The sequence below is a fragment of the Salvia miltiorrhiza genome, chromosome 6 (assembly GCF_028751815.1).
Source record: "Salvia miltiorrhiza cultivar Shanhuang (shh) chromosome 6, IMPLAD_Smil_shh, whole genome shotgun sequence".
Lineage (NCBI taxonomy): Eukaryota > Viridiplantae > Streptophyta > Magnoliopsida > Lamiales > Lamiaceae > Salvia > Salvia miltiorrhiza.
Window position 1 is genome coordinate 7,592,741 of NC_080392.1, and position 25,415 is coordinate 7,618,155.

The window sequence follows — 25,415 nt, forward strand, 5'->3', positions numbered from 1 at the left end:
TAAGGACTATGTTTAAAATTACCCATAAATTTATTAGAGCAAACTCACGAAATCCACTAAATAAGTGTAATTTTATTTTTGTTTGGGCCACACTTAAAAGAAGGTCTCAAACAACTATACTAATTTTCGAGCCCAACAAAATATATTATGCTACTATTTATTAACATTTTAATACATTTAATATATGGCAGATATATAGTACTCCATCTCCATATATAATGCTACCAGGGACGGAGCCAGGGGGGCTAGAGCCCCCTCCCAAATTTTGAGTTTTTTTTTTTTTTTTTTTTTAAATTTTAAAATATATATAGATATATGTTTATACCTATTATAAAATAATTTTGTTTTATACAAGAGTATTTGGTTATTATATTCTCTCATATATATACTTAATTTAAGGATAATTCTGTTATTTAAAACTATATAATCTATGAAATATTGTTTGTTATTATTACTATTATACTTGTCTTTTAATAAAAAATGCCTAATATGTATGAAATGCTAAAAAAAATTATAATGTATTGAAACTAATTTGTAATATATAGAAAATATATAATCTATGAACATGTTGTTTGTTAGTATTATTATTATGCTTGCCTTTTAATAAAAAATGTCTTAAATATACGGAAGTCCAAAAAAAGTTTTGTGATATATTGAAACTATATAATCTATGAAAATATTGTTCGTTATTATTAGTATTATGCTCGTATTTTAATAAAAAAAAAATACCTTAAATATACAGAATGCTCAAAAAAAATTTCTCGGGGGCGGAACCCCCGTACAGTTTCAGCCCCCCGAAATTAATTCCTGGCTCCGTCCCTGAATGCTACTACAAATTTTTGAGAGCCCCAACCACAATATTTATTAATTCAATAAACACAACATAATATAAATACAGAGAGACATTCACTTTTTCAGCCGCTACCTTTGAATTCTAGAGTGTTCTCCACTTCTCCCAAAATTCTCTCAAAATTCTCTCTCATTAGATCCGCCGTTCTCACTTTGCAGATCCAACCATCCATACATCTTCTACAATTCAAGTCTTCTCCACAAGCCACGCAGCTGCAACCGCTCCACGCGTCGTCACCTCCCTTCTCGACGACGATAAATGCGCCGCCGTTTTCCTCTGCACAGCCCGCAGCCGCCGCCGTCCGGTTTCATATGATATAACCTTAGAGGCGGGCTCCTCCACCACCGTACGAAGATGTGGTGGCATTGCCTCGTTAGCGCCTCCCTCAACAACAATAAATTCGCTGCCGCCTCCCTCTGCACAGCCCGTATCCAGCCGCCGCCGTCCGGGTTTCAAACGACGGCGTCGCCCTTCAGATCTCGGCCTTCTCCCTCATCTGCATAAGATCTAATTTTTTTTTCGTTTATTAGTGTTGCGTTTTTTATTTTTATTTTTTGTTTTGTTTTTATAGCATCATTTTTGTAGATCTGAATATCATTTGAAAAGAAAAGTTTTTTTTTTTTTTTTTTTTTTTTTTTGCAGATAGCTTTTTTTTAATACCATGTAAGATACTCCCTCCGTCCCGGCCAAGACGCTACATTTGCTTTTCGACACGAGATTTAAGGAGTTGTAGATTAATGTTTTAAGTGTGTAATAATAAAGTGATAAAGTAGGAGAGAGAATGTAATAAAGTGATAAAGTAAGAAAGAGAATGTAATAAAGTGATAAAGTATGAGAGAGAAGGTAATAAGGGAATACTTAATTAGTGCTAATTATATGCTTAAAATCCCTTATTTTTTCCATTTATGGAAATGTTGCATCTTCGTTGGGACGGCCCAAAAAGGAATATGTAGCATCTTGGCCGGGACGGAGGGAGTATAATTTAGCATATGTATTAGTTTTTTCGTTTTTGAGTTGTTTATTTATTTTTTGTGTTTATGTTATTATTTTGCTAGATCTATGGATATCTGCACAAATGGCTTACAATGTAATTAAATATGTGTACTCTTAGCTGGTGTTTCTTTGGTGCTGTTCTTCTGGCTGGTGTTTGTTTCTTTGGTGCTCTTATGTAGGTGATATGTCTTTTATTTTGGTTTCTGTTGTTTTGGAGCTAATTTGAGTTAACTTGCAGATTAATGTTACCCTCCCTCACGTCACTCCTCTCCCTTCACCTTTTCTACGCATTCTCAGTCTCGCCATTGTTTATCAGGTATCATCATCAACACGTTTCTTCTTCCCGTCTCTCTTCCATTCTATTCATAAATAGTTTCTCTAACTTGGCTATTTTACACATTTTTTCATAATTATGGAACGCATGCTGAAAGCACTATAGGTTGGAAAATGAAAGAAAGCATCCACATAAATATATATAATGAACTATTTTTTTTGTTCAATAATGTTCTTGAGACAAATAAATGAAAAACTAATGAAAATGATTTCATAGTCTTCTATCAAAATTTCCCACAAATTAAGATGTAGATTACAAATATACACTATATTTTTGAATTTGAAACCTATCGAAATGTATATATGTATTTGCATGTGATTATAATGTATTGCTTTTGGAAAAATTAACATGAGGAAACCAGGGGTGATATGAAATATCTTCTTCTTGATGCCAACTTTCTGTAAATCTTGGATATACACTAGCACAATTTTTTTGTGGCTTTTGCAGATTTGAGGTTCTTTGCTCCTTTGAAAGATTGAGTGTTGATCTGCCGAGAAAATTCATAAATATTAGAATAATCGAGAATCATAAAAACATACAAAAGAATTAGAATAACTAAGATTAAATAGAGAAAGTTTGCAGGAAAAGGAAAGTACCACATAAAAACACAAAAAAGAATTAGAATAACCAAGAGAGAAAAGTTTGCAGGAAAGAACAACACAAAAACATAAAAAAAAAACCTACAAAAGAATTAGAATAAAAGATTACAGAATGAAAGAATGAAAGTTCCTGAAATGAACTTTCATTTTAGGAACTATTTGAATTTCATATGTTAGTTTAGGCGCTATTTTTTGGCATCAACATTAATTGATGTAGCAGGAATTGATGTAGCTGTTCCAGCTGTATACAACACATAATGACAGTTTTTACTGCAATTTCACATGCAAAAAGTAAAACAAAAAAGGACTAAATAGTACTCCATCCGTCCCAATATTCAAGTCCCGTATTCCTTTTTGGGCCGTCCCAATATTCAAGTCCCCTTTCCTTTTTTAGCATTAATTAGAATACAATTAATAGATTTAATTATGTCTCTCTCTCTCCTCTCACAAACCAAACCCACCTGCCCCTCTCTCTCTCTCTCCTCACTTCTCTCTTCTCTCTCAAATCGTCTATCATCTCCCCCCCTCTCTCCTCTTCTTCTTTCACCACCTCCACCTTCCACCGCCTCCACCATCTTCCACCTTCCACCGCCTCGCGCCTCTGTCGCCATCCTCTTGCACCGCCTCCAACGCCACCATTGCAAACCCTAGATTTCCCTCCGCCATCTTCTTCCCCTGCCTCGCCGCCCATTTTCCAGCGAGCAGGGCTCTGCCCTCTCCTGGCGACGGCAAGGCGCCGCCGCCTCCAATCTCTCCACTGCCTCCACCGCCTCTCAGCAAGAATAAGGGCGGCGACTCGCCGGCCCCTCAACAACGGCGGCTGCGAATCCAGGTGGAGTGACGAAGGTGAAGCTCCTGCTGCCTTGCTGGAAATCGAGCACAGCAGCGGCGGTTTGCGGAAAGAGGTGTTGTTGTGTTGGCTTGTGCAGTTGGTGTTGATGTGTGAGCGTCAATCGGGGGAGAGAGGTGAATCGAAGCTTGAGGGGCGGAGGAGCGTGAATCGAAGCTTGAGGAGCGTGAATCGAAGCTTCGGGAGAGAGGTGAATTGAAGCTTGAGGAGCGTCAGTGCGGACGCCGGAAATCGAAGCTTGAGGGGCAGATTCAGAGATCTAGAGTTTCAGTGTGATTTAGAGAGATGAAGGTTAGGAGAAAGGGGGAGGCGATTGGCGGCTTTGCTAACCGCTGCTGCTGCCGGAAATCGAAGCTTGTTGTGTTGGCCTTGCTAACCGCTGCGGCTGCCGGATTTCAGAGGGAGGCTGGCGGCGGAGTTGCCGGAGGAGGCGGCTCTCTCCTTAGCGATTTAGCGATTGAGTGTATGTGTGTGGGTGTTAATTAAGAAATAAAATAATACTAATTAAAACACTAATTATGTGGTCCCTACTGTTTTTACATCTACTTTAACTCTTCTAAATATCCGTGTCCAAAAGAAAGGGGACTTCATTATTAGGACGGAGGGAGTAGAAGATACGGACATGCTCAAATGCCATCAGACAGAACAATTATATATTGGATAAAAGGGGAATCACATTCCCCCAAGATTCTATGCTTTAATATATGTATAGATAGATAACCAGTCGCGTAGCCTCTTTTGCTTGTTCTCATCTCAGCCCTAATTCGCAAATTCCTCCAAAATCCCCAAATCGCCTCCTACAGCAACGCCGCCCGTCACCGCTCGTCTGCCGGTGAGCACGCCGCCTGCATCCCCTCGGCCGGCCGTTCCTCCTGCAGCTTCTCCGCCGCCGCCTGCAACCCCTCCGCCGGCCGAACCTGCTCCAGCTTCTCCGCCGCCGACTGCAACCCGCAACCCCTCCGCCGGCCGAACCTCGTCCAGCTTCTCCGCTTCCGCCTGTGCTCTCCCCGCTCCCACCGGTTGCACCTACGCCGGCTCCGGTTGCTTCCTCCGTCATAGAAATCAGGTCCGTTTCACAATTTACTCTTTTCCGCATTTAAATCTCATAATTCGAGATATAAATGTAAGGCAATTTTAGATCTGTAGGGATTTTCACTGAAAAGCAGGACGCCATTTCTTCCCGTTGATTTCTCGCTCCCTGCTGCCTGCTTCGATCTTGTTATCCTTATTCAGGTGTTTCCGCTGCCTAATCTTCAATTTGTCTTTGTAAGTTCAAGAAGAAGAACGTCAAAAGTTAAGCTGTAAATACTGAAAATGTCCAAAATTTAATGGATAATCCAGCAGCCTGCACCATTGTTTTTTCAGATAAACTGGTTTTTCTTAGCTCAATTTTTTTTAAAACCAACAGAAAAATGCTTCAGCAGGTCATACGAGCTCATGTAGTCGAATTTGTCTTGGTATTGGATTCTATTATTATTATTATACTGGAGAAATGAAATTGTTATATTTCCTTGAGGTATGTGATTGATGCAGATTCCTTAATACTTTTTTGTTATCAGTTAAATATATCAAGATAGTCATTTTCATATTATAAAGATTAAATAGCCATAGAGATAAATGCAGATTCCTTAATACTTTTTTGTATTCCTTTTTATGTTGGTGGTTAGTATCTTTTATTAATGGGTATTTTGCTAGTTCAGTCTTTTTATAATAATAATAATAATTAATCTTATTGTAGTAAACTGTCTATTGTTTCACAAACCTATATACATTTCGAAACTTTGAATCAGATTGTGTAGAATCACCAGCGAAATTGGAATGCTATTATTAAGTTAAAATATGGAGTAATCGAATACTAGTGCTGTAGACTTAAGTTTTACTTTGGCATTTATAGATGAATAAAACATTGATGTATAATATGCCATTTTAGGATAATATTGAATATTTTGAATGGCAATAAGCAGGCGCAGTTTGAGCAGCCCATCCCTATTCCCTACTCCCATTATCACGTGACATGTTTGATAAGTCGTGTTTGGTCTCCCAATAAATTCTAGTTTGATATTTAGTGATCTTGTTATCCTTATTCAGATGTTTCCGCTGCCTGCTTCGATCTTGTTATCCTTAGTATTAAAAATGCAAGATTTGATATTTAGTGATCTGTTTGTATCGAATAGTGATATTAAGTTGGACTTAATTTTGCTTCATTAACACTAATATTATTATTTTGCATATTAAGTTTGCACGAGTAACTAACTAATTCAAGAATTAATTAAGTTTGCATATTTACTTGTACTACTACTAGGATTTCCTTAAATTGATACTTGTATTTTCATTACAGATCAACTTATAGTTGTGCAGCCGTCAGACTTTGTTGTCATATTCACTTGATTTTGCTGAAAGGTTAGTCTTTCGCAATTTTATTTATAAATTTATTTGATAAAATTTAGGATTATATATGTTGATTGAATTTGTATAAGCATGATTATGTGTTTGTATTATCGCCGGTGGGGGAGAGGCGAAGAGCATGATTAGATAAGCATGTATCTAGGTAGTAAATGGAGATTAGGTTGGGAGATGACTGTGTTCCATCTCATTTTGTTGCTGTGGTGATGGCTTGGAGCCGCGTATATGTTATTTGTTTGAATTTGTGTCCTTTAGGCATTTGTTCGATAACTTGGTAGAAAATAAAAAATAAGGAATGTTTTTTTTATCGACCCCTAGTAGATTATATAAATTATGACTTTATATTCTTTGACTTTGATGTGTATTACTATTTTGAATATGTAGTATGTTAGACTTGGATGTGTGAAAACTTATTGGGATTGTAGTATGTGAAAACTTATTAGGATTGCATTTGAATGTTTGAAAACTTATTAGGATTGACTTGGATGTGTGTTATCATTGGACTTTAGTTTGATTTAAATTATCATTGTTGTTAAATAGATTGATTTCGAAAATATGTGTAAATTGTCGATAACAGGTGAAACTAAAATCTGGATAATTTCAATTTTTTTTAAATGAATACCGACGGATACACCGTCGGTAATTTTCCGGCAATCGCACGGCGGCTCCGGCGACTATTACCGACGGACTAGTCCGTCGGTGTTCCGTCGGCGACAGGATGATAAAGTCGTCGTCTACTGAGAATTGGGCGACGGACTTTCGGTCGTGGATCCGTCGGTAATTTCCGACGGACAACTTTATCCGTCGGTGTACTGTTTACCGACGCGTCTTTTAACGTCGAGCTGTCGACGTCGGCACTCCGTCGGAATCTACCTTTACCGACGGAAATTTGGGTTTTACCGACGGAAAAATCCGTCGGTGATTGCGAATAATGTTGTAGTGCTCGCACTCAACACACTGTTAGATATATTAACATTTATGGAGGTTCATGGTGGTACGAATCTCCCTATTAAATTTCACTAAAATGCTTAATCTATTAGAGGAAGTATGGGTACATATTCAGTCATAATTAGTATCTACTCCTACAAGATTATTATTAAATAGAAAATCAAATACCTTGAGGTTGGTTCAAATTTAAATTTATATAACTTTTCTTTCGAGATTGGAAGATATTTGTTGATCAATATTTCTAATTTACAAAAAGTTAATAGTTTCTTGTCACTGAAACTCCAATTGAAACAACTTTTTGCTAAAGTTGTAACCCTCATCCTAGATAATAGATCACTTCATAATATGAGAATCAATAATTAATCTTATAATTTATAAATGATGTTAACAATTTAATCTTATTATGCAATATAATCTTATAATTCAACAATTTAATCCTAAAGTTGTATTATATGATGTTAACAATTTAATCTTAGTTATAGTTTATTATGTAAATTATTTAGAATCAATGATTAATCTTATTTTTCATTTTAATGTAAAATTTGCAACACAAAGAAGCATCAGTCGAAATCATGGGAGTTTTGAACATTTTAATCAAATTGAAAGTGGTAATCACATTTGCAAAAAAAGATTACATCTTAAAAATTAATCACATCCCAAGCCCATGAACTCTCTTACACTAACAAAGCCCAATTATGCATACTATAAATACCCCAACTCACTCATTCTAGAGTTTTTACTCACAAGCACATCAGCGGCGCCCAACCTCTCCAATCCTAAATCTTCAGATCTTCTTCCTCCACCATCAATTTCAAACTTCTCCGTCGCCCAAGATGAATCCACTAACCCACCCCGCACAGCGCCCTGCCAAACCCACTGCCATCTAACCACGGCGCCTTGTCACCGCAGTTGCACACCCTTCTTGAAACCATAGATATTCTGCTGCCGTCTAGTGCCGTTGCTGTCATCACCTCAGACGGTGACGTTCGACGCCGCCGTTGGCTCGCCGACATTAACAACTCGCTAGCGCTGCCTTGCTCAGAGCTGCTGCCACCGTTGGCATCAGGACCTCGGCTGCCGAAACAACCCCAAAAACGTTGTGGTTTTACTTCAGAATTGGCGAAGATCGATAGGGATACCTGCTGCCAAAACAATTGGTTTTTGTAAGATGAGTCTTTGTTATGGTTTTTTTAAATAAATAATTTTTTTTATGGTTTTTTAAATAAGTAAAATATTATTTCAAGTTGGGATGATGTACTTTGCTCATTTTAGTGCAGATTTAGAGAGTTACAGATAAGTATTCTCATATGTGCATCAATCTTTGTCTGCTTCTGTTTGCAGATTAACAGTTTTATGTTACCATATCTCACGTCAATCCTAAATCTTCACCTTTCATACGCACTCTCAGTTTCGCCACCTCCACCACTATAAGGTATTATCATCAACTCGGAGTCTCGCCACATGCACTGTTGAAAAAATAGTTTCTGTAACTTGGCTGTTTACATTATTTTCAGTAAATACAATGAAAGAAAGCATTCACATAAATATATATAATGAACTTTTTTTTTGTATTTAATACTGTGCTTGAGATAAATAAATGAAAAACTAATGAAAATGAAATATATCCACATGCTTGTATTTCTTTGTCCTCCATCAAAATTTCCAATGTAGATTATAAACAAAAAAATTATATAAAATATTCATATTGTGTAACACATTGGCACAAATTTATATTTTTAGCATTGAAGTTGTATAAGTTTAGTTACTATAGAATATAATTATAATCATATTTATTTATCCTCTTTTTTTCTACTTTGTTATATTAATAAAGTATATTTATTATGTTTAGTATAATCATTATCACCGGCTTTATAAAAGTAAATTGATGGTTATTTTATAAAATTGTATATAAGAATAAAATAGTTATTGTTAATAGGGGTGAGCAGCGGGTTGGACACAAATCGATACGGACCGACTCATCAAGTTTGATGGACCAAAAATTTTGAAAATTTGGACCAACTCAGACTGAATTTTAAGAGAGGACCGATCCAGGATTGGACCGAACCCAAACATCGGGTTTGGTTCGGTTCGGTTCTGACCCGCCGAACCGTAAAATTTATTTTTTTCCTATTTTACACTCAAATTTTAGATTTAAAACTTAAGAATTTATATACGAACACATATCATAGTCTCAAATATTCTCAATCCACAAATACCACAACCACAAGAAAAAAATATCACTGGTAATTGGTGATAGTGTTGTTTTAAATCATTGGTGATCTAAAGGATTGTCATAGTGTTGTTTTAAATCATTGATGATCTAAAAAGTGGTCGTAGTGTTGTTAAAATACCAAGTGATATTTTGCTCGATTGTTTTTGTATAAGATATAATAAAACAGTAATCGTATTACAAATCTGAATTATTAAAACTTAAATTAATACAAATATGAAATATTAAAAATCTAAAATATAAGATATAATAAAACGGTATATCACATATTAACTATCATTACAAACCTAGAGTTTTAGTACTAATATTTAATACAAAAAACTTACTTAATGTTAGAAAGTTGTTTGTTATATTTTTCAAAATATGGATGATGTAGCAAAATATCTATTAATATATTATTTACAAAATAATATTGCCAATTATTATGTAATAAGGGCGGGTGTGTTTTTAAAAATGATGAGGAGTAGAGCACAACTAAGATGGGTGACCGACTGGGAAGTTCGTCTAACTTATGCAATACGGTATAAATAAATAAATAAATTTCAAAAAAAATACCGGCGGTCACAGTCTCCGGCGAAAAAAACCGCCGCCGTCCGGTGAAGATTACCAGTGGCAAACACGCCGCCGGTAATCCTCTAGCAGTTCTCTGCCGTTCACCGTCGAATTCTAACGGCGGTAGCGCCGCCAGTAATTACCGCCAGCGTGTTTTGCCGTCGGTAATCGTGTTACCGACGAGAAATCTACCGGCGGCGTCACGCCGCCAGTAATGTTGCCGGTAGTTCATTTTCTAGCGGCCGCTTCGACGGCCATGCGTGCTTGTATTGCTTGCAAAAGAAAATCGAATCAAAATTACTATGGAAGCAACGTACAACAACAAATCCACACAAATACAAAACAATCGCTACAGGAAAAAAACAAATACTATGTACCTTTGTTATCAGAGAACAAGAGAAGAAAAATGAGGGAGCGGTCAGTTCGTCTGCAGATTTTCGTCTTTCTCTGTGAGGGAGGCAATACGTCAAAATCTTGTGGGAAGAGTAGAGATTTCTGCAGGGATTTTTTATTTATACTAGGGCATTTAAAATCCTAAGAAGTCTATCAATAATTAGAATCCTTAGAAGTCAATGAAATTTTCAATACCATTAGATTTGGATGGAATCTTAAAAGTCCTAATTGAATACCACAAGATTTTTAAGGATTTATAAGAATCTGAATTGAATACCTTTAGATTTCTAAAAGCCAAAAAAATCCTAATTGAATACACCCCCTTAGCATAAACTCTACAATTTGGGGGCTATGCATATAATTTATTATTAGAAAATTATTTTGAGAGCTATAGGGGTAAATATGTATATTTATAATTATTTTAATTAAATTTTTAAATAAGAGGCTATAAAGAGTAAAATGGGGGCTGTGTTTAAAATTACCCGAAATTAAATGATTGAGGCCTAACTGAAAATAATTAAAGGAAACCAGCTGGCCCACTTCTCCTTCTTCCTCAAAAACGGCTGAACACAATAAGCCCCCCTCTATCTCTCTCATCGTTTCCGGCATCACACTCCAGAAACCCGCCGCCTCTCACCGCGGCTTCTGAAAATCCGACGAGGTTGGCTCTTGCTCATCTCTGGCAAGGTAGTTGGCTACCATCCGGCGCCGTCCTTTTCCCCGCCTTCAATCAAGGGAAAGGCTGAGCCCTAGTTCTATTGGCTCGGCGAAATTGCTGCCGCCGCCTGGTCTCGCTCACCCCGCCGTTGCGCCATCTCATCTCTCCCGACGAAGACGAAGCCACCACTTCTCTGGATCGACGCCGCTGCGTCCTTCTTGGCAGGGGATTGCTGCACCGCTGCTGCTATTCCAAAAATCTTTGAGGGTCGCCGCTGAGGTCGGGAGTCGTCATCCTTTCGCCACTCAACGTCGTCGACCCCGGCTCCACGAGCCACTGCTGATCTGTCCTATTAAAGCCGCCGCCGCGACCCTTCTCCGACGCGACGGATCGCCGTTGGGCTTCGTCTACCGCTGCTCTGCGAATCGGCGAATCGGTTGCCATTGTGTTAATTTCTACTGACACAGTGTCATTTGCGGTGCCGGCGTAAGAAAAAATCGGTCACCGAAACTAATTTGAAACAAAAATAAAACGTTATGGAAGTCGATTTTTTAGATCTGGAGCAAAAATCAATTACCCCATAATATAAAAATATAATTCAATCATTTATGACATGTGACATCCGGTTCATGTCACGACTTTGAATTGCAGAACCAATTTGGCGCCGGCAATCGGCTGTTCCGACCGCAAAAACCTCCGTTTTCTAGTATTCATGGCGGCATCTCAGGCAAGAAACGCTAGGCTGCCGATAATCAATCTTCTCCGGTTGAAAGGAGTGTCCATTTTGCAGTAATTGCATTTGGAGGAGAGGCTGCTGCGGACTTCGTCTGAAAACTGGTGCATCATCAACGACGGAACAACCCGCCCCACCATCGTCATGGGTGTTTCAGTCAGTAATCAGAAAATCTTGTCCTTTAATATAGTTCCCTTTACTTAATGTTCAATGTGCTTGCTGTTTTAATAAGCAGTTAATTCAATTGGATTTTGCTTTGTAGATTGGGTTAAAGCACAATAAATTGTTGTTATTTTTAGGTTTGAGATCAATCAGATTAGTCATTCAATCTTCACAAGCATCTAGTTCTTTCTATTTCCCAACTAATTCCGTCTCGATTTCATCTAATTGCAATTGCCTTTTGCGATAGTTCTTAGGGCTTAATTTTATTTGGGGGAGGCTTTAAAAAATTATGATGGGGTTTTCCCAGAATGGCTAACTTGGTGATTGAACTAGTTCTGATAATTGCCTTCATTATTGAGCTGCTGGGTGGATTTGGTGGTTACTGGTTTGATATTGTCTTGTTGAAGTTTTAAGTTTGATGAAATGATCACGAGCTAGAATGCAAACAAATTGATGTGCGCGGAAAAAATATTCTGATAGGAAACCTAAGGAACTTCTTGAAACTGATGCTGTTCTAAGAGATGAAATTCCAGTCATCCGAAGGTTTACAGGAGGTGGTACTGTTATTGTTGATCAGGGCACTATTTTCGTATCGTTTATATGCAACAAGGATGTTATTCCAGGTTTACAATCGTATCCTCGACCTATAATGTCATGGAGTAGCCTAATATATAAGAACATGTTTCAAGGAATCGGGGAGTTTGGCCTTCGAGAGAATGGTATGTATATATATATAGTACCCGGCCTCTATCATATGATGCTCCTAAAGTCCTATAACTAGATGGTAATTGTCTTGAGTGAGAAGGCACTAGATAGATTGATTCAGTTCTAGGTACATCAATATATCAAATTCTATAAAATGAAGAAAATATGAATATGCTCAGTTGGTATATATCTCTCAGCAGCATTAAGTTGGATATGAATTTGATATGCTCCTTGCACTGCTCATTTTTAACAGATTACGTGCTTGGCAACCGCAAGTTTGGTGGAAATGCTCAGTCTATTACCAAAAATAGGTGGGTTCACCATACTTCCTTTTTATGGGATTATGAGGTCGGTAACATGGGTTATCTGAAAATGCCAACACGAGTTCCTGAATATCGACAGGTGGGGTTATACTTTAAAACATTTTCCATTCATCCCCTAACAAAGTTGTTTCATTTAAGCCATTCTTGGATTCTTCAAATCTCTGTAGCCTAGTCATCCGAAGGTTTACAGGAGGTGGTACTGTTATTGTTGAGCAGGGCACTATTTTCGTATCGTTTATATGCAACAAGGATGCTATTCCAGGTTTACAATCGTATCCTCGACCTATCATGTCATGGAGCAGCCTAATATATAAGAACATGTTTCAAGGAATCGGGGAGTTTGGCCTTCGAGAGAATGGTATGTATATATATAGTACCCGGCCTCTATCATATGATGCTCCTAAAGTCCTATAACTAGATGGTAATTGTCTTGAGTGAGAAGGCACTAGATAGATTGATTCAGTTCCAGGTACATCAATGTATCAAATTCTATAAAATGAAGAAAATATGAATATGCTCAGTTGGTATATATCTCTCAGCAGCATTAAGTTGGATATGAATTTGATATGCTCCTTGCATTGCTCATTTTTAACAGATTACGTGCTTGGCAACCGCAAGTTTGGTGGAAATGCTCAGTCTATTACCAAAAATAGGTGGGTTTACCATACTTCCTTTTTATGGGATTATGAGGTCGGTAACATGGGTTATCTGAAAATGCCAACACGAGTTCCTGAATATCGACAGGTGGGGTTATACTTTAAAACATTTTCCATTCATCCCCTAACAAAGCTGTTTCATTTAAGCCATTCTTGGATTCTTCAAATCTCTGTAGTCTGTGTAGATCTCTTCATGATTTTGATGATTTATGCCTCTCTTAGAACAACATCAGTTTCAAGAAGTTCCTTAGGTTTCCTATCAGAATATTTTTTCCGCGCACATCAATTTGTTTGCATTCTAGCTCGTGATCATTTCATCAAACTTAAAACTTCAACAAGACAATATCAAACCAGTAACCACCAAATCCACCCAGCAGCTCAATAATGAAGGCAATTATCAGAACTAGTTTAATCACCAAGTTAGCCATTCTGGGAAAACCCCATCATAATTTTTTAAAGCCTCCCCCAAATAAAATTAAGCCCTAAGAACTATCGCAAAAGGTAATTGCAATTAGATGAAATCGAGACGGAATTAGTTGGGAAATAGAAAGAACTAGATGCTTGTGAAGATTGAATGACTAATCTGATTGATCTCAAACCTAAAAATAACAACAATTTATTGTGCTTTAACCCAATCTACAAAGCAAAATCGAATTGAATTAACTGCTTATTAAAACAGCAAGCACATTGAACATTAAGTAAAGGGAACTATATTAAAGGACAAGATTTTCTGATTACTGACCCTGAAACACCCATGACGATGGTGGGGCGGGTTGTTCCGTCGTTGATGATGCACCAGTTTTCAGACGAAGTCCGCAGCAGCCTCTCTTCCAAATGCAATTGCTGCAAAATGGACACTCCTTTCAACCGGAGAAGATTGATTATCGGCAGCCTAGCGTTTCTTGCCTGAGATGCCGCCATGAATACTAGAAAATGGAGATTTTTGCGGTCGGAGCAGCTGATTGCCGGCGCCAAATTGGTTCTACAATTCAAAGTCGTGACATGAACCGGATGTCACATGTCATAAATGATTGAATTATATTTTTATATTATGGGGTAATTGATTTTTGCTCCAGATATAAAAAATCGACTTCCATAACGTTTTATTTTTATTTCAAATTAGTTTTGGTGATCGATTTTTTCTTACGCCGGCACCGCAAATGACACCGTGTCAGTAGAAATTAACACAGTGGCAGCCGATTCGCAGAGCAGCGGTAGACGAAGCCCAACGGCGATCCGTCGCGTCGGAGAAGGGTCGCGGCGGCGGCTTTAATAGGACAGATCAGCAGTGGCTCGTGGAGCCGGGGTCGACGACGTTGAGTGGCGAAAGGAGGACGACTCCCGACCTCAGCGGCGACTCTCAAAGATTTCTGGAATAGCAGCGGCGGTGCGGCGATCCCCTGCCAAGAATGACGCAGCGGCGTCGATCCAGAGAAGTGGTGGCTTCGTCTTCGTCGGGAGAGATGAGATGGCGCAACGGCGGGGTGAGCGAGACCAGGCGGCGGCAGCAATTTCGCCGAGCCAATAGAACTAGGGCTCAGCCTTTCCCTCGATTGAAGGCGGGGAAAGGGACGGCGCCGGATGGTAGCCAACTACCTTGCCAGAGATGAGCAAGAGCCGACCTCGTCGGATTTTCAGAAGTCTCGGTGAGAGGCGGCGAGTTTCTGGAGTGTGATGCCAGAAACGATGAGAGAGAGAGAGAGAGGGGGGGGCTTATTGTGTTCAGCCGTTTTTTGAGGAAGAAGGAGAAGTGGGCCAGCTGGTTTCCTTTAATTATTTTCAGTTAGGCCTCAATCATTTAATTTCGGGTAATTTTAAACACAGCTCCCATTTTACTCTTTATAGCCTCTTATTTAAAAATTTAATTAAAATAATTATAAATATACATATTTACCCCTATAGCTCTCAAAATAATTTTCTAATAATAAATTATATGCATAGCCCCCAAATTGTAGAGTTTATGCTAAGGGGGGTGTATTCAATTAGGATTCTACAGGATTTTTTTGGATTTTAGAAATCTAAAGGTATTCAATTCAGATTCTTATAAATCCTTAAAAATCTTGTGGTATTCAATTAGGACTTTTAAGATTCCATCCAAATCTAATGGTATTGAAAATTTCATTGACTTCTAAGGATTCTAATTATTGATAGACTTCTTAGGATTTTAAATGCCCTAGTATAAATAAAAAATCCCTGCAGAAATCTCCACTCTTCCCACATGATTTTGATGTATTGCCTCCCTCACAGAGAAAGACGAAAATCTGCAGACGAACTGACCGCTCCCTCAGTTTTCTTCTCTTGTTCTCTGATAACAAAGGTACATAGTATTTGTTTTTTTCCTGTAGCGATTGTTTTGTATTTGTGTGGATTTGTTGTTGTATGTTGCTTCCATAGTAATTTTGATTCGATTTTCTTTTGCAAGCAATACAAGCACGCATGGCCGTCTATGGTTTTTTCTGTCCTTGTAGTACCTAGTTGTGTTGTGATGGTCCTTTAAGGCATAACTTTGAGTTTGTGGCCATGAATAAACTAGTATTATACCCGTGCTCCGCACGATCCAAGGAGTATATAGAATTGTAAAAAGAAAAAAAAAAGTGATATAAAACATACCCGTGCTTCGCACGACATATATAATAAGAGTAACATACCCGCGCTTCGCACGACATGAATATTCATACGTATTTGTGAAGTATAGTAGTGGAACATAATATGTAATACCCCGTTTCCTCGAGCTAAGTTTAGAATAATTTTGAACTTAGATTTAAGATGATTCACGCCGGATTGAGAAAAAGAAATTTATTTAATTCCAACAAAAATGATTTACGAAAGCATTTGTAAATTTTTAAGTTATTTAAATTTTTGTGCATTGCATATTAATTTAAATATGAGCATGTGTATATGTGAAATATTTTACATATAATTAATATTTATTTTTACAAAATTTAAATTAAAGTCTATGTTGGACTTTAATTATTTTATGGTTGGGCTTTATTTTTATATTGGACCCTTGAGTTAAAAGTACTTGATTAACCAAATGAGAGCCCATTCATTTATAGATCCAATCCACACCTCCAAGCCCATTTAGCCCAATCTATTCCTTAATCCTCTAGATATTTTATTAATGGTGATTAGGGGATTGTGGAGAGGGCTAAGCCACGTAGCTTGCACTGTTTCTTTCTTGCTTGAAAAGAAACCCACCCCCACTTGTTTTTCACCTTCAAAACAGCAAGCTCTTGTCGAGCTCTTCTCATCCACAACTCTAAACAGCAAGCTCTTCTCATCAACAAGTTTTTCTCATCAACAAGCTTCAATCGAAACCATACAAACAATCCATACTTCGAGGTTATACCTTCAATCACCTTACTCACTGAGACTCTGTCTTGTTGTTTCAAGAATCAGTAGCTACTTATCTCTTTCACAAATGTTAAAATGCTGGAAATTGCATTCATACTTTCAATCCATAGCAAACCAACAATTGTATGAGTTTTGAACTTCAAAAGCTGTAAAGATGCAAACTTTATATATATATGCATATATCTTTGTATATCTACAATACATATGTGTGTAAAAGCAATTACAAAATGCCTTTTCTGTTGAATCGAAAATAGAAGGGAGAAGAAGCTTATGATGTTGAGTATGTGTGCTTGCTGTGTGTGAGTCGAAATCAAGGGGGAGGGCAGGCGACGGTCGGCGGTGGTTCCGCGCCACTGTTGACCGGAGTGCGCAGAGAGAGAGAGGGTGAGAAGGGCGGCGGTGGTTAGCTCCCGCTGCTGCGACCGCCGGATCTGTGAACAGGGGAGGGTTGAGAGAGAGACGAGGGAGATGGAGGGCGCGGCGGCAGTCCGTTTCTTTTGCTGCTGTCGGCCGATTCGAGTGAGGAGGGTGGGAGTTCAGCGGCGGCTGGTCTGGTGCAGTCGTCGGAGGGAGTTCTGGGTTCGGTGAGATAGAGGGCGAGTGATGGGGGCGGAATTCGAGAGAGTGAAGGGAGAGCCGAGGGTGGCGCGGCTTGTCGCCGCTGCTTCCCCGGCGAGTCTCCGCGGCGGCGGAATTTCCGAGAGAGAAGGGGGCGAATTTTCTGGTGTCGAAGAGAGAGAGAGAGAGAGAGAGTGCAGATTTCAATTGCGTGTGTGTGTGTCGTGTGTTTGAATAAGGGAGGAGGGTTAAGGTTTGGGCCAATTCTTTGGGCCTTTTTTTTTTTTTTTTTTTTTCTTCAGATGGGCTGATTTTATTTCATTTAATTAGCTGGGTCCATTTTATTTATTTAGTGAAGTGGGCTGAAGTTTTTAATTTGTTGGGCTGGGTTATTTTAAATGATCAGGCCCGATTCTTCTTATGTATTTGGGCTGCCCTATTTTAATTAATTAAACTTACTTAATTTGATTAATTTATTTAAAGAATAATTTGCATAATGATATGATATTATGTACATATTTTAAGTAATTACTTATTATATGCTAAGCATGACATAAAATTGCATTTACTTTGCAATAAAAGTATTTATGATGTAATTGGTTTTATTTATAATTCCAATTATTAAAGAACGATGAGTAAGAATATTGTTGGTGTTCTTAACTCAAGAGAAATGTTTTCAATTATTTATTCATTAAATTTTGAAAACCCGGGTAAGTAAATCATAGAATGTTAAGCACTTCACCGTGACTTGAGTTTAGATTAAAGAGACCTATTAAGAATAGATTTCTTGTAGGCTTTGAACGTCAGGAGGATTAGCACTGCTATTCCGATTCAGAGATAAGGTTAAACGACAGGCTTTGCCTAAACAGGTGGGCTTATTTTTCCAAATGTATGATTTAGCTATTGAGCTTAAATGTTCGTGAAATATAAACTGTTTATCCAATAAAATATTTTTTGTGCACTCTGCTCTGTTTAAGGCTCGCCACAACGAATCAATTAAGGTTCTCTTATGGCCTAACACGTTATTTGAGAATTGTGTACACTGTTAGTTGACTCGGTGGGTTGATCTCCATTCGGGCACTAACTAAGAGGCGTTATAAGGGTGCTTACTGGATGTGTTCCAAAGCATGTAATGAAAGGGCCTGCCTGGGTAGCGTCCCGAGGTCAAAAGTAAACTTGTCTGGGTTACGCCCTCAGTTCAAGTAAATGGGAGAAACGGATCCGTCGGTGGCTAAAAGGTCCGGGATCATAGCGAGTAACAGAAATGAGTGTGACAACTGCGCGCAAATTAAGTATATATATATATATATATATAAAATGAAATGTTTTAACATGCTTAGAAGTTCTTTCACTTTAAAAACCTTCTAAGTCATGTCAAGTATGATTGGATAAACTGCCCTTCAGATTATGAAATGTTTCAAAAGTTGCTAGCCCACTAAGTACATTAGTACTTAGCCCAAATGTCTTCAAATGTTTTTCAGGTTAACGGCTGGTGCTGACGGGGCGAGCTGAGGCTAGGGTTCAACTCCGTGTTTTGACTTATGCTGTAGAACTAGTTAATATATGCCTTTGTTTCCTTAACTTAAGACCGTTATGTTGTGACTCTAAACAATATATATTTTGTTGAGCTGAGACTTTCAATTCACAAGTATTTCATTCCAAATGTTGGTTATCTGAAGCATGACACTAAACTTGTGATCCTGAAGTTGTTATGTTTGTTGATTGATTCGTATCACTTGAATACCTGTCTTTCTTCTTAAAAAGGGGCTAAGCCCGATTGTTATCCCTTTCACTCGGGTTTCACAAGGTTTTTCCCTTGTTCCTTTTAAATGATGAGTCGTACCCCAATTATAGTTGTTGTTTCAAGAATTGGGGTGTGACATAATACAAACACTACAAAAAAACAATTGATTACCGGCGGCGTCTGCCGTCGGTAATTTCGAAGCGGCCGCCAGAAAATGAACTACCGGCAACATTACTGGCGGCGTGACGCCGCCGGTAGATTTCTCGTCGGTAACACGATTACCGACGGCAAAACACGCTGGCGGTAATTACTGGCGGCGCTACCGCCGTTAGAATTCGACGGTGAACGGCAGAGAACTGCTAGAGGATTACCGGCGGCGTGTTTGCCACTGGTAATCTTCACCGAACGGCGGCGGTTTTTTCCGTCGGAGACTGTGACCGCCGGTATTTTTTTTGAAATTTATTTATTTATTTATACCGTATTGCATAAGTTAGACGAACTTCCCAGTCGGTCACCCATCTTAGTTGTGCTCTACTCCTCATCATTTTTAAAAACACACCCGCCCTTATTACATAATAATTGGCAATATTATTTTGTAAATAATATATTAATAGATATTTTGCTACATCATCCATATTTTGAAAAATATAACAAACAACTTTCTAGCATTAAGTAAGTTTTTTTGTATTAAATATTAGTACTAAAACTCTAGGTTTGTAATGATATTAACATATGTGATATACCGTTTTATTATATCTTATATTTCAGATTTTTAATATTTCATATTTGTATTAATTTAAGTTTTAATAATTCAAATTTGTAATACGATTACTGTTTTATTATATCTTATACAAAAACAATCGAGCAAAATATCACTTGGTATTTTAACAACACTACGACCACTTTTTAGATCATCAATGATTTAAAACAACACTATGACAATCCTTTAGATCACCAATGATTTAAAACAACACTATCACCAATTACCAGTGATATTTTTTTCTTGTGGTTGTGGTATTTGTGGATTGAGAATATTTGAGACTACGATATGTGTTTGTATATAAATTCTTAAAATTTTCTTATGATAGAGCAAGCTAAAACGCAATTCCAAATTTTAGGGAAAATATTACTATTCTAAATATAAATTATTTAATATATTAAAGTTTTAAATTATTATAACTTGTTGATATTAAATTTTTTTTTTACATATTATATATCAAATTAAAGGTAATTTCATGACCTTCCATCAAGATGTATAATTCATATTTTATCTAAAATATAATATAATGAAAATAGAAAAGGAAGAACAATAATTGTATCATTAAATAATGGGCAGTTTTTTTTTTTTCTTTTTCCAATTGAAATATTCGGCAGTTAGGTATTAGTTATTAGTGTAGATAGTGCTTTTTTTTCCAATTCCAATTATGTCCTTCAAATTGAATGAAATTACATTTACTTTGCTCTTTATATATATAAAGATTTGAGACTACGATATGTGTTCGTATATAAATTCTTAAGTTTTAAATCTAAAATTTGAGTGTAAAATAGGACAAAAATAAATTTTACGGTTCGGCGGGTCAGACCCGGACCGAACCAAACCCGATGTTTGGGTACGGTCCGGTCCTGGATCGGTCCTCTCTTAAAATTCGGTCTGAGTTGGTCCAAATTTTCAAAATTTTTGGTCCATCAAACTTGATGAGTCGGTCCGTATCGATTTGTGTCCAACCCGCTGCTCACCCCTATTAACAATAACTATTTTATTCTTATATACAATTTTATAAAATAACCATCAATTTACTTTTATAAAGCCGGTGATAATGATTATACTAAACATAATAAATATACTTTATTAATATAACAAAGTAGAAAAAAAGAGGATAAATAAATATGATTATAATTATATTCTATAGTAACTAAACTTATACAACTTCAATGCTATGCATAGTAGACCGAGGAAAAACGAGGCACGCGTGATATGAGCTGGAGAGAAAAAGAAGAAGGCACGCGTGTTTGACCAAAGCTTGCGCCGCACCAGGCCGATCGCCGCCGCCGGCTGCCCGCTGGAATCTGGCTCCGGTCAGCGTAGAGGAACGCCGCTAGGCGGCCCGACACCCGACAAGGCGGAGACGAACGCCGCTCGCGCCTTTCCGCAGTCAGCGGAGACGATCCGCAGCAATCGCACCCGTCGCACTCCAGATCCGGCCCCGCTGTGTAGAAGTACGAGCGGAGCACGACCAGGCCGATCGCCACCGCTGGCTGCCCGCTAGAATCTGGCTCAGGTCAGCGGAGAGTAACGCCGTTAGGCGGCCCGCCACCCCACAAGGCGGAGACGAACGCCGCTCGTCTGCAGCAAACAGCTCCGGCAGACCGCGTCCCATCTCCGCTCAAGTCTTCATTCGCATCTCCAGACCCGGCACCGCTGTCCCTAAGGCGATCTGAGAGAGAAATGGATCTCCCAATCACCGGCGACCGGGCTGTTCCCATAGCCACCCAGCGTTCCGCCCTTCCGCCTCCGACGTCTCCACGCAGCAACTGGCGAAGGTCCGCTCCCGCCGCAGCCGCTGATGAAGCTCCGCAGCTGCTGCCGAACCTCTCTGCCGCTGAAGAAGAGATCTGCTCACCGGCCCAGTCGCCGCCCATGCAGCCCTTTGCTGAGATCGCCGGCACGCCACAACCGATGCCGCCAATGTCGCCGAGCAAGCCACCGACGCCTACGATGCAAATCAACCAACAACAGTTGCCGATTATGGTTGATAAGGCAGGGCTGAATCTGCCTCAAGTTTCCAATAATTTTTCTACTCAACGTCATAGCCATGGAGAATGTCACGACAAAGAGAAATCTGCTGCTGAATATTCAAAGGGTTTGGCTGAGGAATCTACGACAACGTCCTTTGCTGGTAGACCTTCTGGACATTCACAAGTTCATAAATTCACTACATCCAATACTAAGGTTCAGGATTTGATCAAGGGAGACAATTCTAAGAAGGCCTCGGCGACAGAGCTTCACCGGCCGAACACCACTTCTTTTGCTTCGCTTCTGAGGAGACCCCGACAAATTGAACGTACGCCGGATGTGCTTGTTCATCGATTCACTTCGCTGCAACCGGACTTCTCTGGTGAAATACCCACGCTTAGGGTGCCAAAAGAGCATCTGCTGCCCAAAATAAATCAATTTGAGCATGCTTTAATTGGTCGTCTTCTTATTAGGAAAGGAGAGAAGCCGCGTCTTCTCACGGATCTTAAACGTGATCTTCAGGTGGCTTGGAATATTGACAATGATTGGCAAATCATCCCCATGGGAAAGAGCTTCTACACTATTAAATTTAATACCGCTGAAGACAAGACGCTAGTTCAGAAAAGCACTTCTTGGGAGTTACCTTTCGGAACCATGCGGTTACGCGAATGGGTGAGATTCTTCGACCCCTATAAAGAAATTTCATCACTTTGTGAAGTTTGGATGCGCATTTATTATTTGCCCTTAGAATTTTGGACTCTGGATGTCATTACGGGTATTGGAAGGGCGATGGGATCGCCTATTAAAGTTGATGGGGCTTCTGCACGTGGTGCTGCTGGACATTATGCTCGAATTTTGTTGGAAATTGATCTCTCGCGTCCTCTTCCGGAGGCTTTGCTGGTTGACGGGGAAGAACGTTCCTTTCACGTCGAATTTGAATTCGAACAACTACCGGCCTTCTGCTCTAAGTGTAAGATCACTGGACATTCTATTGATAACTGCAATAAAATGAGGAACAAATCCAAGGAGGACAGCAGGAATGGGAAGGCCAAAGATATGTCGCTGGTGAAAGACAAGGAAATAATTAATAAGGGAGCTGTCAAGGAGGTTAGGGCACCTAACTGGAAACCAAAATCTTGGGACCAGAATAGGACTGACCAAGCTCACAGACAGCAGATTATCACTGAAAATCAGTTTGGGGTTTTTCAACAGGTGGCTGTCGAAGAAGAGCAGATTCAAAATCAGTTGGGGGTTTTGGAACAGGTTGTTGTTGAAGAAGAGCAGATTCTGACACCGCGGGGAACAAAGAACCACAATCAGTCGTTGGCTTTAACTGATCGGAATGTTGATTTTGAGGATGCCAATGGAGATAGATTGATGTCAGGTCCGGATATCTTACAGGCGATCACTGTGCCGATTACGGAAGAGATAGATTCAGGAGAGGAATCTGATGGGCAGTCGGATGGTGGCAAGACAGTGGCTGAAGAAGATTCACAACAGATCGTCATTTTTGAAAGTTCGGTCAATCGGGATAAAAATTGTGAGAAACAAGAAAAGATGATGGAAAGCGCTATCAAAGCTCAGCGGATAGTGGAAACTTTCAGGAATTGTGAGGCGGAGGCGCAGGTGAAAAAAAGGGGGAGACCGCCGAAAGATTTGGCAATAAAGAAACCGAGGATTCTCGAGGAAGATAGTATCAAGAGTCGTCTACGGAAGTCAGTGGAGCAGCATCCTAACCAACAACCCAATCAACAGGCTGAAGATTTCATCAAAAATAAACTTTACAAAGCTTGGGAAGCAGGAGATAAACCTAGAGATTTCATTATTACATCTGGGAGCTCGAAGAATGATAGAGCCCTGAATAATGTGGCGGCCAAGAGTTGGGCAGCTGAAGTGGAATCGGGTGAAAACCCGAACACGAATTCTCAGTCTTTATGATGAATGTCCTCGTATGGAATGTCCGGGGCCTTACGGACGAGTCCAAACGAGTTTTAAAGGAGCACTGCGACTCCTTCTCCCCTGTTATTGTTGGGATTATTGAGCCTAAGACGAATCTCAAGAAGACTTTTTCTAGATTTTGGCGTTCTCTGAATCTTATTCCTTGTTTTCAAAATTCAAGAGACAACATGAGTTCGAATATTTGGGTTTTTTCTCATCCTTCTGTTACTCATGATGTGATTTTCTCCTCGGAGCAGGTGGTTATCATGAACTGCAGATGGTCAACGTGGAATTTCAAAATCGCGGTGGTGCATGGCGTTAACACGTATGCTGGCAGACGGCGTTTGTGGTTGGATCTTCTGGATCATATTGATGGTAATGTTGTCTTTATTGGCGATTTTAATGCGGTAAAAGGCGCCCATGAAAGAAGTAGTGACTGTATGCCTAACTCTACTGCTTGTGCGGAGTTCTGTGAATTCATTGAAGCCACCGGTTTCATTGAGGCACCTACGGTTGGTCTGCATTACACGTGGTCTGGTCGTAGATTTATGCCTACCCATGTGGAGTCTCGTCTGGATAGAGCGATTTTTGCTGATTCTTTTGCAAATCTCTGGAGTTCGGTTTTTGTCCAAGCTCTTCCACGTATTACCTCGGATCATTCCCCGCTTGTTCTTCATTGCATGGTGGATGCTCCTCCTCGCCATCATTTCTTTAAGTTCCTTAACATGTGGATCTTACATCCGGATTTTCTCCATACGGTGGAAGGGTCCTGGCAGATGGATACCGAGATTGGCTGCCCGATTTTTAAAGTTATGCATAAATTAAAGCGTCTTCGGCAGGTTCTTCGCGCGTGGAATCGGAATGTTTTTGGAAATGTTGATTCTTGTATCATGAATACTCAACAAGAGCTTTTGGAGATTCAAGATCAGATTGCCAGGGATGGTTACACGGAGGATCTCTTTGATAAAGAAGTGGAAGCCCAAGCAAAGATCAACGTTGCGCTTTCCAGGCAGAGCTCGCTTTTACAGCAAAAAAGCCGGGTGTCTTGGCTTCAAGATGGAGACAGGAACACGAAGTTCTTTCATGCCATGCTTAGGTTTCGTCGTAAACCTCACATCGTTTCTCACATGGAGATCAATGGAGATATGAATTACGACCAGAAGGTTATTGGGGATCATATCGTGGATTTCTTCTCTTCTTTGTTTTCGACTAGCAGTCATACTAATACTGATATTACGGCGGTTGAGGCGGTTATTGAGGAGATGGTCGAAGATCGTTATAATAATTTGCTCATTCGTTTGCCGGATGAAGAGGAAATTTCTGCTGCGGTTTTTTCAGATGGAGCCGAACAGCTCGCCTGGGCCTGATGGTTTCTCGGGTAAGTTCTTTCAGCATTGTTGGTCGATTATTAAAGTGGATATTTGGTGTGCTGTTCAAGCTTTTTTCCGGAATTCTTATCTTCCTCAAGGCTGCAATTCTAATACCTTGGTGTTGATACCTAAGAAAGATGTCGTCAATTCGGTCTCGGATCTGAGACCGATTGTTTTGTCCAACTTTCTTTACAAGATTATTACTAAGGTGTTGGCGTCTAGACTGAGCCAGGTTGCTGCTGTTTATGTTTCCCGTCATCAGTTTGGTTTTATTAGCGGTCGTTCCATTCACGATTGTATTCTGATTGGGTCCGAAGGCGTGAACTGT

General features: G+C 39.3%; 1 protein-coding gene and 1 long non-coding RNA gene across 2 annotated transcripts; both read left to right on the forward strand.

Moving 5' to 3' along the window:
- The first annotated feature begins 827 nt into the window (after positions 1–827).
- LOC130988348 (uncharacterized) lies at positions 828–4,288 on the forward strand. Its single transcript, XR_009090059.1, has 3 exons — positions 828–1,513; positions 1,823–2,159; positions 2,625–4,288. It is a non-coding gene; the product is annotated as an uncharacterized LOC130988348 (long non-coding RNA).
- Positions 4,289–6,181: 1,893 nt separating this feature from the next.
- LOC130990431 (uncharacterized) lies at positions 6,182–18,086 on the forward strand. Its single transcript, XM_057914664.1, has 7 exons — positions 6,182–6,250; positions 8,327–8,409; positions 12,186–12,424; positions 12,664–12,812; positions 12,950–13,091; positions 13,329–13,386; positions 15,637–18,086. Exons 1-7 carry the CDS (start codon positions 6,182–6,184, stop codon positions 15,884–15,886), a joined length of 990 nt encoding a protein of 329 aa, XP_057770647.1. The 3' UTR covers positions 15,887–18,086.
- The last annotated feature ends 7,329 nt before the right edge of the window (positions 18,087–25,415 follow it).